The sequence below is a fragment of the Tasmannia lanceolata genome, unplaced genomic scaffold (assembly GCF_043159265.1).
Source record: "Tasmannia lanceolata isolate RefF3 unplaced genomic scaffold, GAP_Taslan_0.1 ptg000008l, whole genome shotgun sequence".
Lineage (NCBI taxonomy): Eukaryota > Viridiplantae > Streptophyta > Magnoliopsida > Canellales > Winteraceae > Tasmannia > Tasmannia lanceolata.
Window position 1 is genome coordinate 59,599,888 of NW_027518685.1, and position 17,935 is coordinate 59,617,822.

General features: G+C 40.6%; 1 protein-coding gene across 1 annotated transcript in view; it reads left to right on the plus strand.

The window, feature by feature from the left end:
- Positions 1–17,544, plus strand: part of LOC143883685 (F-box protein At4g00755-like) — a 32,797-nt gene extending 15,253 nt beyond the window's left edge. The window contains exons 5-6 of the mRNA XM_077387011.1: positions 16,526–16,644; positions 17,175–17,544. Of these exons, the coding sequence (XP_077243126.1) occupies positions 16,526–16,644; positions 17,175–17,421 (366 nt within the window). The 3' untranslated portion in view covers positions 17,422–17,544. The remainder of the gene's footprint in view (positions 1–16,525; positions 16,645–17,174) is intronic.
- The last annotated feature ends 391 nt before the right edge of the window (positions 17,545–17,935 follow it).

Consider the following 17,935-nt stretch of genomic DNA (forward strand, 5'->3'; position numbering starts at 1 on the left):
GTGGCTCGACTAATAAAAAAAATGTGTGATGAATTTGCAACTCTAATAAAAAATAAATTTGAAATGAGCATGATGGGTGAGTTAACCTACTTCTTAGGACTCCAAATCAAACATTACCAAAATGGAATATTTATAAATCAAGAAAAATATACAAAGGAGTTATTAAAGAAGTATGGTATGGATAGCAGCAAGACATCAAGAATTCCCATGAGTACAACTGCTAAGTTAGAAAAGGATGAATTTGGCAAATCTGTGGACCAAAAGGTGTATAGGGGTATGATAGGTAGCCTACTCTATTTGACAGCCAATAGACCAGATATTATGTTTACTGTCTGTCTCTGTAATCGATTTCAATCGGATGCAAAAGAGTCTCACCTATCTGCAGTCAAGAAGATCTTCAAGTACTTAAAAGGAACCCAAAATCTGGGACTATGGTATGAAAAATCTACTGCCTTCACTCTCATTAGATATTCAGATGCAGACTTTGCTGGATGTAGAGTGGATAGGAAAGCACTAGTGGGACTTGTCAATTCTTAGGCAAATAACTTGTTTTATGGTTTAGCAAAAAACAAAATTCAGTAGCTCTATCCACAACAGAAGCAGAATATGTGGCAGCTGGAGCTTGCTGTGCACAAGTCCTATGAATGAAAAGCACATTGATGGACTATGAAATTAAATTGGAAAATATTCCCATCCAATGTGATAATACTAGTGCTATAAACTTGACAAAGAACCCCATACAACACTCTAGAACCAAACATATTGAGATTAGGCACCACTTCATTAGAGATCACTCACAAAAATGGGACATTTGCTTAAAATATATTAACACTGAGGAACAATTGGCTGATATCTTTACAAAACCTCTTAGTGATGATAGAATATGTTATATCCGAAGTGCCTTGAACATTTGGAGTGCGAATCAAGTCAAAGAAATTGCCAGATAAATACTTTGTGCCTTTCACCAGCTTATCTATATAGTGTGTATATATATATATATATATATATATATATATATATATATATATATATATATCATCCCTGTTTGGTAGTATCTGCATGAATGAGATGTCAAACCTTAATCTTAAAAATCACTCAATTGGTACTCTTAGCCTTCTTAGTTCTCTAAGATGGAGAGGTACCTTCATCTTAATTAAAATACCTAACAATTTGACAACATGTCAACATCTCGATCATGAACAGATATATGTGCATTATCTCGCTACATATTTTATACCATAAGCATTGATTAAGGGGGAGTACCTAACTCAATCATCATTCACTCCTATTTGCTATACATCTTAGTTTGCCTCATTTGAAAGTTTAAGTGGGAGTTTTATAACTAATCAACATGAACTACTTCTCAAATATCACTTTGTTCATGTATGTGCTTAAACCTTGGTTAAGTTCGTCCTTTTTTGTCGATCACAAAAGGGGGGAGAAGTTTGGAAATTGATTATCTATTCACTTGCCTGTATGCACTGTATGCTTTTACTTGTTATCATTTATCATTGTGCATATATTGAGGGGGAGTTCCTGCATTCACTTGCCTATTATGTCACTCCACACACACCTCATAATCAATTTTGTTTGTCATCATAAAAAATTGGGAGATTGTAAGCCCAAAGGTCTACTATCCTATCTTGTTTTGATGATTCTAAACATAATTGATTATGTTCTTGAATACTAATCAATTTGCCTTGAAGTGTTGTGATAAGGTAGGGTGATCATAGAAGGAACCATCACATCACTTGGTCATGCTTGAAGATGTACCACACAAGAGTCAAAGGATCTAGATACCACAGGAGACAAATCACCTTGGAAGAACAATCATGTGGAGCTCACCTCAACACACTTAAGCAATGCAAGCACACCATAGAAGATCTATGAAGACCAAGACCAAAGAGGAGCGTAATTATATTTAGACTTGTTGTACATCCTCTCTCTTTGATTTCTAAGTCAAGGCAAAATCTTTCAAATGTATTTTTCAAAACTAACCACACTCAACTAATTGGTTAAGTGAATGGTTATGTGGTGGACCAACATGTTGGGACCCTCATAACATTCCAAATTATCATAAGTTTTGAGTTCCAAAAGCCCAAAGTCAAATAGCAACAAAAACAGAAAAGTTTGCTGATTTTAGGCTTCTCGGAGCTCCGAGCTCGGAACTCTGAGAAAGTGTCCAGGGAGTATTTTCATACTCTGGACAATTTCTCGGAGTTCCGAGAAATGGTCCAGTAGTATTTTCCAACATCTGGCCATTCTCTCGGAACTCCGAAAATGTTTCTCGGAGCTCCGAGAATGGTACTCGGAACTCCAAGAACGTCGCGACAGCAAAAAAAAGAGCTGTTGGGTTTAAAATTAAAAATTAATTTTTGGTGTCTTTTGATACTCACAGCCCCAAACGGTCATATCTTCTCAAAGAGCTATAAATACTCATTCAAGAGGATTATCTTCCTCTCTTGAATCTTTTGAAAAACATCCTTAAGCATTCAAAGAACTTGCAAACCTCTTTAGCTTGAGAATTTGTTTCTCTTCTCCACCAAACTTGTCTTGCACTTGCAAATCATTAGAGTTTGGATTTAGGGCTTTCTTTTGCAACCTATTGTGGAGAGCACTTAAGGGGACTTCATTGTGCATCAAGCTTTCAAGAGAAGCCAAGCAATCTTCTTCTTCTATTCATTGTAAAGGTGGCTAGGGCATCCTATTTTTAATACCCTAAAGGAGTAATGCTTAGAACTCAGCGAAGAAGGAGAGTCGGTGTAAAGGTGTCAAGGGCATCCTCATTTAATACCCCTTGGGAGTGTAATCGCCTCGGAGCCGGGCATCGTGGAGGTCTCACATAGTGGAAATCCTTGAGGACGATCTCAAGAAGAGTGGAGTAGGGCTTTGCCCGAACCACTATACACCGGTGTGTTCCTTCCTTGTCTTGGACTTTCTTTTTTGTTTGGTTTGGCATTTCCTTTTTATTTGATATTATTTGAACTAACCAAAATCTAATCAAGAGAAGAACAAAATCAAATTAGGTTTAATACTTGAATTTAAAAATGGTATAAATTTTTGATAAAACCAATTCAGCCCCCTCTTGGTTCTATAGACCCTTATTTCACACATATATAGGCATAATGTGTATATATCTTTACTCTAGATCACATGCCTCTAACTAAGTGGATTTTGATAATCATTTCATTTAATGATTCCACTTTAGTTTGAAGTTCACAAGTATTTTTATTTTTCAAGTTCAGTAATTCTTGTGAACAAATCAAGGTCATATGAATGCTATATTGCACAAACATAATATGTTCTCCATAGTGACCATGTGTTTCAATGTGCACACTTAAAGATTTTACTTAGATTTTTATTTTTCTAGTGCACCTAGGTTTGTTGTGAAGGGTGTTAAGATGATTAAAGATTTTTATCACTTTACCTACACTAATGACTTCATTTTCACTTGTTTGAATGCTTTAAGTTCATTTTAGAGTTCTTTTCAACAAGTGATTTTCTCATATGATTTGCATGTCATGGATGAATTTGCCAAGCTTATAGACATGCTACATATGACTTAGTTCAATCAAGATGAATCATGATTCTTTCATTGAACTAAGTTGCATTTGCAACTTCCCTCAACAATTGTGACACTCTAGGTTTAAGAGGAAGTTGTAATCCAAGGATGTTTAAGAGTCTTTCCTCAATGAGAAACACCTTGGACTAATGAACTCATTCTTGCGAATTTCTTATAGCTTTAACTAAAGGTTTGAAAATTCATCAAGTTTTACGTTTAGACCCATTTTTACTTATTTTTCTCATTCTAAGTTCAAGTTTCAAAGATGTCTAAGCCTAGAATCCTATCTTGAACTAATTGGGCAAATCCTATGGGTCAATGGTGGTCCTAAGTGCATGAATGAGTTTCAAATGAGATACAAAACACTTAGACCAAAGTACATGATCATACAATTATAAGTGAGGGTAATTTTCTATATACAATGATATAGACTTATAAGATTAAACAATCAAGATGAGTCATGTTACAGATGGTATGAACACTACTTTATTGATACATCGAGATCAATCAATGAGTGAGTATATGTATCTTTCTATATGAGTTCAAATAATTTTACCAACTTAAGCACAACTCATTAGATACAATAAGATAATCAAGAATAGGCACATGTATCTCTAACTTAATTGTTTATTTATTTAAAACGATTCAAACATTGAAGCACAAACAACTAGATGCAAAGAGATAAATCTACTTTAAAAGTATAGCATCTAGCATACAAAATTATAAAAAGATATAACCATTTAAGCGCAACCTAAATACAAGATGATCAATCAAGATTAGTAAGTTGTATCTAGCAATTAATTTCGAAGAGATTTAACAAGTAAGCACAAACCCCTGAATCTAATAGGCATATGATATGGCTCATGCAGGGGGTTTTGGAACTCAAACCATCGTGGGTCCAAAAAGGTTTTTTTTATTTAGTGTATCTTTTCTAATCCAAACAAACCTATTGGATTTTACAAATCTAAACTTACATCTAGATTTGTAAAGTCCACATCTACCACAATAATCACATGATAAGAAGCTAGTAGATGGAGAACAAATATCACTACAAGAATGTTTATGAGCACAAGCCTGTTTAGTATTTTCTTGTAGTTTGTGAGCTTCTAATAAAAGATTTTCATTTTGAGCTTTCATCTCTATAATTTGATTTTTCAACTTGTTCACTTCAAGAGATGAGTTGATTTTTAGTTCTTCTTTTTACTTGATAGCTTGAGTTTGTCATTCAATTTATGGTTTGCAATTATTAAGTGCTTATTTAACTCAAGCAGCTTGATTTTCCTAATTTTGTATTCTTCCAAATTTTCTTCCAATTTCTTTATTTTGAACAACATAGAGTCAACGGATTTTTTGATTACTAAATCCTTTTTGTTTCTTTCCATTAATTCTTTATTCAGCTCATCATACTTCATTTTGAATTGCTCACTTTCATTTATGATATTTTCATTGTTTGGTGAGGCAATTTTACTTGTGTTGTTATTTTTGTAAAGATTTTTAAGTGTATTCCACAAGTCCTTTGCATTTTTATATGAAGATACATTATCATATATATTTGGATCTAATGCACAGCATAATGTAATCATAGCTTTACAATGTAAGATGAAGTTTTTAATTTTCTTTTCATTTGGCTTTTTGGTGTTGAGAAAAGTATATCCCTTTTCTACTGTTTGCCAAACACCAAAATCTAAACCCTTAAGAAATGTCCTCATATGGATCGACCAAGATCCATAATCCAAACCATCAAATACGGGTAGTCTAGATGCCATTGGTTGCCTTGGATATTTTACTCTTGGAGGTTTTCAAAAGAAAGCCTATGTATGAGCCTTAGTTCTGATGCCAATTGAAAATCCAATAGGCAACACAAGAGAAGGAGTGAATTGGGTTCTTAAATTTTTTGCCCTAATTAAGTGTAATGTTAAAAACCAATTTTAACAATTAGCAATTACAAGTTCAATTAGGATTTTAAAATCAACACAAGTCTAAATCTAACCCTTGTTGAAATAATTATAAACATAAAGAAATGTTAGATATTACCAATCACCATAAGGAGGAAGAAGATAGGAGACGACGCAATCATGTATAGTGGTTCGATCACAAACGGACCTACTCCACTACCCAAGTACTTGGTCTTTCCTTGCGATTTTCTTTCACTATTTGAGATTCCGCAGGCCGAATCTCCGGGCTTTACAATAAACTCCTTCAAGGGACAAACCCCATTTTATACAAACCGCCTCCAAAGAACAATCCCTCTCCACAAAACCGCCTATAAGGAAATCACTCTTCTTAACAAACCGCCTAAAAGGAAATCACTCATCTTCGCACACCGCCTCCAAGGTAGTGATCTCTCTTCGCAAAACGCCTTCAAGGTAGTGATCCCTCTTCGCAAACCGCCTCACAGGAAAAAGCTCATCTTTGCGAGTACAATGAATAATGGAAGAAGTTTAAGGTCTTTCAAGCCTCTAAATAGGCAAATAATACAATGATAGCTCACCAATCACTCCAAATGATAACAAATAAAAGCCTTAAGGAGTGCACTTGTTGAACCAAAGCGTAGAAGAGGATTTTTGAAACAACCTTGGATTTTTAAGTTTAAGCTCTAAAAGATGTGAAATAATCTTGCAAAAGGTTGTTTAGTTGGTCTAGGATAGGGTATAAATAGCCCATTTGAAAATATGACCGTTTGGGGGTAAAACCGTAAAAAAATGGGTTGAAAAAGTCAAGCCCCGCAAGCCCCAACGGCTACTTTTTGAGACCATCGCGGTCGACCGAGGTGTCGCGGTTGCCGTCCCTATCGGGCGCTCTTTTTTTTATTTTGAAATTTCTATCGCAGCGGTCGATCGAGCTTATCGCGGTCCCTTGCTGAGAGCAACCTGGACTTTTTTATTTTTGTCCAGATCCCTATCCGCGGTCGCCCGGCTCTATGGCGGTCGACCGGTCCGACCATGCTAGATTGTTTCTGGATTTCCAGAAACACATCCGCTGTCGTCCAGGAGGTCCTGGTTGACCGGCCCGCTATGTTTCGGTAGGTGCTAGACTTCTAGCCTCCTTACCGCAGTCAACCGGGATACCCTGGTCGACCGGCCCTGTTTGAAAATTCAGCTTTAATTATAAAAATTTCAGGGACTTGGGCCATGGTCTTTTGGCCTTTGTCCAAGGTTTTCAAACACATATTTGGGGGTGTGTGGATGGTTTTCAAAGATGTTAAAACTCTTTATGAAAACCATTTTGAAAACCTTTGAAAGTGCAAATACATATAACAAGAGGACTCCAATACAATCTAAAAATGTATAACCTTGAGTCTTCTTGATGTCTTGGCTCCTCCACACTTTCTTGGACATCTTGAACTTGTGAGTGAACTCTTCGACTTGATTTGGCTTTGTGACATCCTCCATTCTTCAAATCATTTTGAGTGGTACATGAGGTGTCACCAATGCTTGTTCAACTCCAAGCTTCTACTGGCACTTGAAAGGCATGATTGAGGGATCTTTGACTTGAGTTCTTGACTTGAACATCTTCTAAGGATGATGTCTCCACTGTGTGTACAAGCTCTTGGTTCATTGTGTATGTGGATCAGCAAACCTTGTGTTGAGTAGAGTTGAGTGATGGAGGTATGACATGTAAAATTCCTGTATAAGGCACAACACTATAAAGCAACACATTAGTCCATAAAGACTAAAGAATTTAGGTTTGCTAGCGTCAAAACAAGAAGATAAAGGTGAATGATTGAACCCATGGGAACCCTTGGGCTTACAGTTTTTCATTTACAAACCCAGTGTGTTCCAATAGATGTAATTGTCAGTTAACGTTGTAAAACTATTTCTAAGCACGCCCCTTTTTCCTCTCCAGGTCACTCACATTTGCTCATTTGTTATCGCCTGTTTTCTCTCTTTCTATAAATCATCCATTTTAGGTCGATTTGATCCCGTCTCCAATTTCATTCCCTAGATCTATAACACCAGTTTCATTTTAGCTCGATATGATCTTGTCTCCAGTTTAACAGAAAGAGGAAATGGAAATCTGTTTAACAGTTGTATTGTGAATGAGTTTTTGAATTTTTGATTTTGGATTTGGGTTTTATGGATGGGATATGAGAAGGGTTTTGGTCTGGTTTCAATTTCATAGGACATTGATGGTCTGGTTTCAATTTCAAAAGACATCAACCAATTTAGATGATTGTTTGTTAACACGGTTGGTTTATCTTGTGACATTGCCTCTTCCATATGATTGATTTCTTCTCCCTATTATCTTTGTTAATTCTTTCTACTATCAGTAAATGCTTGCATCCTCCATGTCCACCTTCGGATCTTGTTTGTTTTCTTCCATTTTTTACTCCACGTTCACAATATTACTTCATATCTCTTTTTACCCAATTTAGATTTCTGATACGCTCACCTCTATAGCACAATCCACAACCAAAACCACGATATGTGATCTACACTGTTCATTAAGTGCTTTGTATTGTGGATAAACCAGGATCCAGAAATCTTTTAGAGGAGATGATCCTAGCCCACCAAAAAAATGATCATAAAAATAGACATCTAGTGCTTAAGTAACAAAGTCAAAGGACATGATGAATTGGAGAATGGCATAGTAGCACCTACCGTCAAGTGGGTAGTTTTTGAGATTTTGATTTTGAACTTAAAAACTCCCTGAGTCTATTATTGTGGATAAGGAAGAAGAAGGAGAAGAGGAAGTGATAGAGAAGGTCTCCTCAGAGAGATCCCTTGAAATATTATGCACACACACACACACACACACATATGTGTGTGTGTCCAAATGGGTTACATGTACAAATACTATAATACCCTTCAACAATCTCCCTCAAGCTGGAGTGTATATATCATACAACCCCAGCTTGTCACAATTATCTCTCAACTTAGACTTCGCCAACGGTTTGGTGAATACATTTGCTAATTGATCTGCAGAACGAGTGAAGGAGGTGCTTATCTTTCCTTTCTAAAGTTTCTCACAAACAAAATATCAATCTACTATAATATGCTCTGTCTTCTCACGAACACTGGATTGGAAGCAATGTCAAGTATTGCCCTGTTATCACAATAGAGTGATGGTGGTGATGAAGGAGGAAAACCAATTTGCAATAGTAAGACATCAACCAACTCCCCACTTGTCTGGGCCATGGCTCGATACTCTGCCTCTGTACTAGAACGAGATACCACCCCTTTCTTCTTACTCATCCAGGATACGTCCTTCAGCAAAGGTGCAATAACCAATAGTCGATCTCCTATCTATTGGAGATGCTGCCCAATTGGCATCTGTGAACTCCTTGAGTCTCATATGATTGTGCTTCCTGAAAAATAAACCTTTTCCAGGAGCACTCTTCAAGTATCTGACTATTTGAAGAACAGTCACCCAATGTGAAGAACGAGGAGACCTTAGAAACTACATAGGATATATCAGGACAAGTCACAGTCAAGTATATCAACTTACCAACAAATCTCATGTACCTATCAGGGTCATCCAACAGCTCTCCCTGATCTAGAAGAAGCTTCACATTGGGATCCATAGGAATCTCTACCGGCCTTATTTATAAGGATCCATCTTCTGTAATATGTCCATAACATATTTCCTCTGCGACAAGGAAAGACCTCCTCTAGAGTGTGCTACCTCGATACCCAAAAAATACCGAAGACGTCCCAAGTCTTTGGTACAAAACTCTATCTGAAGAAATACCTTAAGTCTCTGCCTACCTGTCGCATTATCTCCAGCAATCGCAATATCATCGACATACACAATCAACAAGATGTAGCCATCACCAGAACAAGTACTGAATACAGAGTGATTAATTGTGCACTGTCTCATACCAAAGCATCTAACAACGTTGTTGAATCTGCCAAAACAAACACATGGAGACTATTTCACCCCATATAATGCCTTCCAATGATGGCAAACAAAATCAGTCTCCTACTGAGCAACAAACCCAAGTGATTGCTCCATATACACCTCTTCAGAGAGGTCATTATGGAGGAAGGCATTTTTAACATCCAATTGATAAAGGGACCAACCATGGTTAACGGCCAAGGAGATAAGGACATGAACTGATGGTATCTTCACGACGTGAGAGAAATTCTTAGTATAGTCAACACCATATGTCTCAATATAGCCCTTGGCCACCAAACGAGCCTTCAACCGATCAACTGTACCATCTGGTAGATATTTCACAGTATACACCCAACGACAACCAACAAGCTAGGCTTCGTTAGGCTATGGAACCAGCTCCTATATACAGTTTGAGGCAACAGCCTGCATTTCAGCCGCCATAGATGAGCGCCGACATGGATGAGATAAGGCCTCTGCCACAGACATAGTTAACTGATGAGAAGATAAGCAAGAAACAAAACCCATATCGGCAGCAGAAAGATGGTCATAGGAAACAAAGTACGAAATAGGATGGGCGGTACACCACAAAAGAGTCCGAGAAGCAATAGGGGACTCAGGGGAAATAAAAGGAAGAGAAGTACCTAGAGTGGAGTTAGCTAACTGACGAGGTGGAATGGGGGGAGGTGGCTCGATTGTAGAAGTGGGTGGATCAACAGGCACAGTCAGACTAGGATGACTATTATAAACCTCCTCCTATTTGGATGGAGCAGGGATGACAATGCTAGATACGGGAGGAGGCATGCTAGACCCATTGACAGTAGGGTCGGGTATGGGAGAGGTACCCCAGAATCAGGAACCACAAGGCGGGGTATGGAAAGAGGGACCCTAGACCCAGGGAGCAGTGCGTAAGAAATAGGGGAACCATCAAAGAAGGTAACATGAGCACAGACAAAGGCATGTCTAACACTTATCCATTATGTGTGTGAGAGTAGCCAAGAAAGATGCACCACTCAGAACGGGTGTCAAAATGGGGGTCAAGCTTATCTAACCCAGGAGACAACAGATGAACGAAGCACAAACAACCAAAAACATGAGGAGTCAAAGGAAATGGATCACCTGAAGGGTGAAGGGTGGAAAAAGGAGAACGACCAACCAACACAGAAGATGGAAAATGGTTCCCAAGGAAACAAGCCGTAAGAACAGCATCACTCCAATAAGTCTTGGGAACTTTCATTTGAAAAAGAAGAGTACGAGATATACCAATTAAAGTTCTGATTTTCCGCTCTACCACCTCATTTTGTTGGGGGGGGTATGCACACAAGAAGATTGATCAAGGATACCATGAGAGTCAAGGAATGATCGCAAACCAGAAGGCGGCGAAAAATAGTCCTTGGCATTGTCAGTCATCAAGCAACGAACATAACAACTATATTGAGTACAAACGTCATTGTAAAAGGTACGAAAGGCAAAGAAGACCTCCCTATGATCCTTCAACAAAAACATCCAAGTTTGATGCGAATGATCATCCATGAATATGACAAAATAGGAGGAGGTTCGACAAGGACCCCAAATATCGGAGTGAACCAACTAAAAAATGACGGGAATCTAGATCGGGGCAACGTATCAACAGATGGATTCCCTAAATGACAGTGCCACTAAAAGGCATCAACCAGGGAACGTAATAATGTGCATTGGCTGATCCAGATAATACAGGCCGCTCACCCCACGGCCCGAACCAAGTCCTTTTAGGCGCCAGATCCTGGAAGACACACAAAGAAGAAGAAAATAAAACAGAGCAACGCAGATCCTTAGCCAACTGACTAACAAAAAGTAAGTTAATAGGGAAACGAGGAAGGTGACCCCAACTTCGGAGACATGGGAAGCAGTCCCATCAGCTAAAGTAACACAAGTAACGGAAGAAGGACCACAGGCTTACAACAGAAAACGGTGAAGCACCATGAAGAGAAAGCAGCTGACAATACATCTCCAATAAAATAAGAACCACAACAACCCAAAAAGAGAGTAACCAGCGACCAACCAACCAACAGGGCGATATAAAACTAACCCACCACAATAATGATCATCCCACGACCACAAGAATAGGAGAGATAGTTTTGGCAACGACCAACAGATGATCATAGCACAATCATTTCATACAGTCAACAACAACAAGACAGACAACCACAGTGGCACACATCATCACACGGCTCTGATAAAACAAGAAGAGGTAGCCATTACAAATAGTATAGCAAGCCACAAACAACAACACGACGTATAGCAACACATACTACCACAACCACAACGAATGCATAAATAAATGCAAAGCAACTACAACATCACACAACTTTGAAGTAGCAACAAACACCAGGCGCAGAAGCAACCAACCAAGGAGGGCGCAACAACATCAGCCGGAGCCACCAACAACATCGAATGGGGAGAGAGAAAAGCTCAACCAATAAAGAAAGGGTTTAGGGATTTAGAAAAGGATTTTGGATTTTGAATTTTGGGTGAAGGGTGAAAGGATATACAGAGGACTGGCGAATTGGGATGGGAATGGGAGTGGAATCCGTTAGAAATGGAAGAGTGGATGGATTTACGAAATGGAAATTTGGGGTTTAGAAATGGGAATGAAATTGAATAAATTTCTGTTAAAAATGGAAGGGTGGATGGATTTACAAAGGATTAGGGATTTTGGATTGGGATTAGGAACAGGAGAGTGAGTTAGGGTGTGGGGGTGGATTAGGTGGAGGAGGGATGGATATGGTGGAGGGAGAAGGAGAGGGAGAGGGAGAATGCGAGAAAGAGAGAGAGAGAGAGGGATAATGCGCGCGAGAGAGAGAGAGAGAGAGAGTGCGGGGGAGGGTGGCTTGCGCACTCTACGCAATGCACAAACTGAGTTATGGGATGGGGCGAGGGTGGAGAGTGGAGCTAATATGGTGAGGAGGGATTGGGAGGTAAGGGGTTTACAGGAATGGCAGAGTGGAAAAGATACTGTTAGGGTATTTTTTGTGGTTTTGTTTTGTTTTGTATCTCTTTTCTCCTTCAATGGATCACCTCTGATACCATGTTACTCTGGATAAGGAAGAAGGAGAAGAGGAATTTAGGTAGAAGATGGAGTCTCCTTAGAGAGATCCCATTAAATATGATATATATATATATGTGTGTGTGTGTGTGTGTGCCCAAATGTGTTACATGTACAAAGACTATAATACCCTTCCACAGAGTCAATCACCGACTATCCATAGTTGACTCATTTTTACCTTGGCCAAGTTTTCTTTTGACTTCGAGTTTTGCCCTATCAAGTCATTCAAAAACTCCTTTGACCCACCCGAGTTATTGAAAGATTAACCGCATCAATCATTGACTCAACGAGTCGATTCCTTTTTACCTTGTACTTGATATGGTCCACCTTTGCATATAGTATGTTGGGGCACCATATGGGGATATTAGGAATAAGTGAAACCTTGTTACCATTGGTGTCAAAGAATAAAGAAATGGAAAAAGATCATCAAGGGAAGATAGTTGAAGGAAAGGAAAACCTCAAGATGGAAAATTCTACTTTTCATTATGTCAAAATTTGACGCTTGATTGGAAAGTCTGGGGCTGGTAAGGGTTGGCGGTGTTTCTAGGAATGAAGGCAACATAGTGAAGTCTGTTTGTGGGTCAAAGGTGATTCGTCCATTGAGACATTTTGGTTGCAATTGACCCATCTAGTACATAGGATCTTTGATTTGGAGGAAAAGATCTCCCATTTGCTTGTCTCTACAGCGTGGGGCATCTTGTCTTGCCCTGACCCCACTGTGTAGATATTGTTCGGTTCTGGGTCATCTACACTCCCTGGTTTTGTTTACCAGCGGCACTAACCGTGCCTGACCCACTCCACGGGGCCTGCCCTTTGGTGATGCTTAAAACGCGTCTACATAGGGAGAGGAGAAATCCACATATACAGCCCAGTAACTTTTCCTCCCTTTCCGATGTGGGATCTAAGAATCCACCCCCCTTAGGGCCCAGCGTCCTCGCTGGCACACTGTACTGGATGGGAGGTCCCGCTCGGATACCATTATGGCACGCCCCGACCCCACTATGTAGATATTGTCCAGTTCTGGGTCAACTACCCTCCCCGATTTTGTTTTCCAGCAGTACTAACCGTACCCGACCCACTCCGTGGGGCCGCCCATTGGAGATACTGAAAATGCGTCTACATAGGGAGAGGGGAAATCCACATATATAGTCCAGTAACTTTTCCTCCCTTTACGATGTGGGATCTTTCAATCCACCACCCTTAGGGCCCAACGTCCTCACTGGCACACCGTACTGGATGGGAGGTCCCGCTCTGATGCCATTATGTCACGCCCCGACCCCACTGTGCAGATATTGTCCGGTTCTGGGTCATCTACCCTCCCCAGTTTTGTTTTCCAGCAGCACTAACCGTGCTCGACCCACTCCGCGGGGCCCGCCCCTTGGAGATGCTGAAAACGCGTCTACACAGGGAGAGGAGAAATCCACATATATAGCCCAACAACTTTTCCTCCCTTTCTGATGTGGGATCGTTCAATCCACCCCCTTAGGGCCCAGTGTCCTTGCTGGCACACCGTACTGGATGGGAGGTCCTGCTCTGATGCCATTATGGCACACCCCGACCCCACTGTGTAGATATTGTCCGGTTTGGGTCATCTACCCTCCCCGGTTTTGTTCTCTAGCAGCACTAACCATGCTTGGGCTCCACGGGGCCCGCCCCTTGAAGATGCTGAAAATGCGTCTACATAGGGAGACAAGAAATCCACATATATAGCCCAGTAACTTCTCCTCCCTTTCTGATGTGGGATCTCACAATTATGTCACGCCCCTACCCCACTGTGTAGATATTGTCTGGTTATGCGTCATCTACCCTCCCCGGTTTTATTTTCCACCAGCACTAACCATGCCCGACCCATTCCGCGTGGCCCACCCCTTGTAGATGCTGAAAACGGATCTACATAGGGAGAGGGGAAATCCACTTATATAGCCCAGTAAATTTTTCTCCCTTTCCGATGTAGGATCTTTCAATCCACCCCCGTTAGGGCCAAGCGTCCTCGCTGGCACACTAGATGGAAGGTCCCACCCTTATACCATTATGTCACGCCCCGACCCCACTATGTAGATATTGTCTGGTTGTGGGTCATCTACCCTCCCCGGTTTTGTTTTCAAGCAGCACTAACCGTGCCCGACCCACTCCGCGGGGCCCGCCCCTTGGAGATGGTGAAAACACGTCTACACAGGGGGAGGAGAAATCCACATATATAGCCCAACAACTTTTCCTCCCTTTCTGATGTGGGATCTTTCAATCCACCCCCCTTAGGACCCAGCGTCCTTGCTGGCACACCGTACTGGATGGGAGGTCCTGCTCTGATACCATTATGTCACGCCCCGACTCCACTATGTAGATATTGTCCGGTTCTGGGTCATCTACCCTCCCCGATTTTGTTTTCCAGCAGGACTAACCGTGTCCAACCCACTCCACGGGGCCCGCCCCTTGGAGATGCTGAAAACGCGTCTACATGGGGAGACGAGAAATCCACATATATAGCCCAGTAACTTTTCCTCCCTTTCCGATGTTGGATCTCACAATTATGTCGCGCTCCGACCCTACTGTGTAGATATTGTCCGGTTCTGGGTCATCTACGCTCCCCGGTTTTGTTTTCCACCAGCACCAACCGTGCCCGACCCAATCCGCGGGGCTCGACCCTTGAAGATGCTGAAAACGCGTCTACATAGGTAGAGGAGAAATCTACATTTATAGCCCAGTAACTTTTCCTCCCTTTCCGATGTGGGATCTTTCAATCCACTCCCTTAGGGCCCAGCGTCCTCGCTGGTACACCGTACTAGATCGGAGGTCCCGCTCTGATACCATTATGTCATGCCCGGCCTCGCTGTGTAGATATTGTCCGATTCTGGGCCGCAACCCTCCCCGATTTTGTTTTCCAGCAGCACTAACAGTGCCCGACCCACTCCGTGGGGCCCGCCCCTTGGAGATGCTGAAAACGCGTCTACATAGGGAGAGAAAAAATCCACATATATAGCCTAGTAACTTTTCCTCCCTTTCCGATGTGGGATCTTTCAATCCACCCCCCTTAGGGCCCAGCGTCCTCGCTGGCACACCGTACTGGATGGGAGGTCCCGCTTTGATACCATTATGTCATGCCCCGCCCCCGCTGTGTGGATATTGTCCGATTTTGGGCCGCAGTCTTCCCCGGTTTTGTTTTCTAGCAGCACTAACCGTGCCCGACCCACTCCGCGGGGCGCGCCCCTTTGAAATGCTGAAAGCGCGTCTACATAGGGAAAGGAGAAATCCACATATATAGCCCAGTAACTTTTCTTCCCTTTCCGATGTGGGATCTTTCACATCTCTACTCACTTGAGCGAATGGTCATGACATTTTGTTTTCCCTTATTTTAAAGCGTACTCGAAACTCTTTTTCTTTTTGGGAAATTAACGATTTTATTCCATAGCTTAAATCGTACATCGACCGGGGACAAGTTGTTCCCAATGATTACAAATTAAAATAATATCCCATTACTGGAAACTCTCTTCTTTTTTTTTTTAAAGAAATTAACGATTTTATTCCATATCTTAAATCGTACATCGACCGGGGACAAGATGTCCCCAATGATTACAATTTAAGATAATATCCAAGCTACTGAAAACTCTTTTTCTTTTCTTTTTTTGAGAATTTAATGATTTTATTCCATATCTTAAATCGTACATCGACTGGGGACAAGAAGTTCCCAAAGATTACAAATTCAGATAATATCCCGAATCACCCAGTACATATTTGCAGCTCCCGATCCCACCAGTTAGGACTCCGCGTCTATGAACGGTTAATGTAGTCTCCTCCCGATAGGCACCGCTACGTGCTAATTCATCCCCCATCCGCAGTCCTCCATCGAGTTAGCTGATAGCCGTTTATGTTCCATTCTAGGCCGTAAGGCCCATATGAATCTGAACTTAATTTAATAGTTGAGAACTGAAAGCTGCTTATTTCCAGATAAATATATTGTTTAATATTCAGTGGAATGTAAATAACTATTTACCTTTTTAAATTCTAATTCCAAATCTTAACTTTGTGAATGATTTTCCATCCATCAGGAGTATCGTTTGCAAGCATTCAAGCTACCACAGCCTGTTCTCTGCATTGGTGGGATTCTACAGATTGAGCTGTTGGGTATGGTTCAGAAACAAGAAATGGATGGGTTATACTACGTACGGTTAGTTCCTCAGAAAACATGTCTTCATCTACACTTATAATTCAGCTGCCAACGATTTTTAAACTTTTAGTACTCAGATATTTCTAAGCCAGGTGACGATTGTCGCCTAACCTAATGAGGGCCTACTTCATGTCAAAGTCACAACTATGATATTTAAAAATAACGCGATATTTAACATTTTTTTGATAAAAGGACAAAATCCCAAAAGTTTTCTGCAATTCTAAATTATCTTCATATTTTATTGTTTTTATCGCACATATCACGAAAACACCCCAATAAATTCACGATATCATTCGTGGTGTGCTCTTAAATTTTATATTTTAACTATTTAATTTTTCTAAAATTTTCACGATGTAAACTCAAAGATAATTTTTCTAAAAAAATATCCCGAGATACACCCTTCCTGACAAATTCTCGAGACGGATATTTGTGACTATGGTCTATCCCTAAGGACCTCGACATGTATACGCTGCTGTTTCTTTCAATTTTATGACATCTAATGAATCTCACTCTGCATTTTTTACATGAAGTGTGCGCCAAGTTCAAGTCAAGGGGCGTCCACTTTCGCGTGCATTTGATGTGGGCACCCTCGACTTTGCAAGAAAATGTGTGTTAAAGTACTCGGCACATGCACCAATTACAGCATCAGGTGGTGGAGCCACTGGTTGGCCTTCCTTTGCAACTAGCATCAAAGAGAGAAGAGCTGCAAGGGTCTGGAACCGTGCCATGCAAAATATTTGGCATGGGAGCGATTCAGATGAAGAGGAGGTTGCATGATATGCTACCTTTTCCTTCCGTTCTGTTTTTGCTGCAGATCAATTTTTACTGCTGCTAGTGATTTCAGGAAACAATATGAACTGGGTGATGAAATAATAATAAACTAGGGATTTCAGGCAACAATATGAACTGGGTGATGAAATAATAATACTAGTTTATTGCTTTTCGTAGCAATATTGGTTCATTTTCATGTTGTTACTTTTGCATCATAGATATTGGGAAATGGAGGAATGCTAGACTGAAGAGAGCCCTTGCAAAAATGTAGTGAAAGGGCTCCCCCATTGGCTGGACATCACCATCCTCTTTGACTTTGCAGTCATTATTAATGATGGCTGGTGACATCCAGCCAATGGGGAGCCCTTTCATTTTTTTGGCAAGGGCTCTTCAAACTAGCATTCCTCAAAAAGATGATTTCAGCACGACCTATTTTGATATTGTTGCTAGTCCATCTTGTCTTTTAGTATTTAAAGAGCTGTCAAAAGGTTAGAACATTTCCCAAATTGCTCTCCGGAGC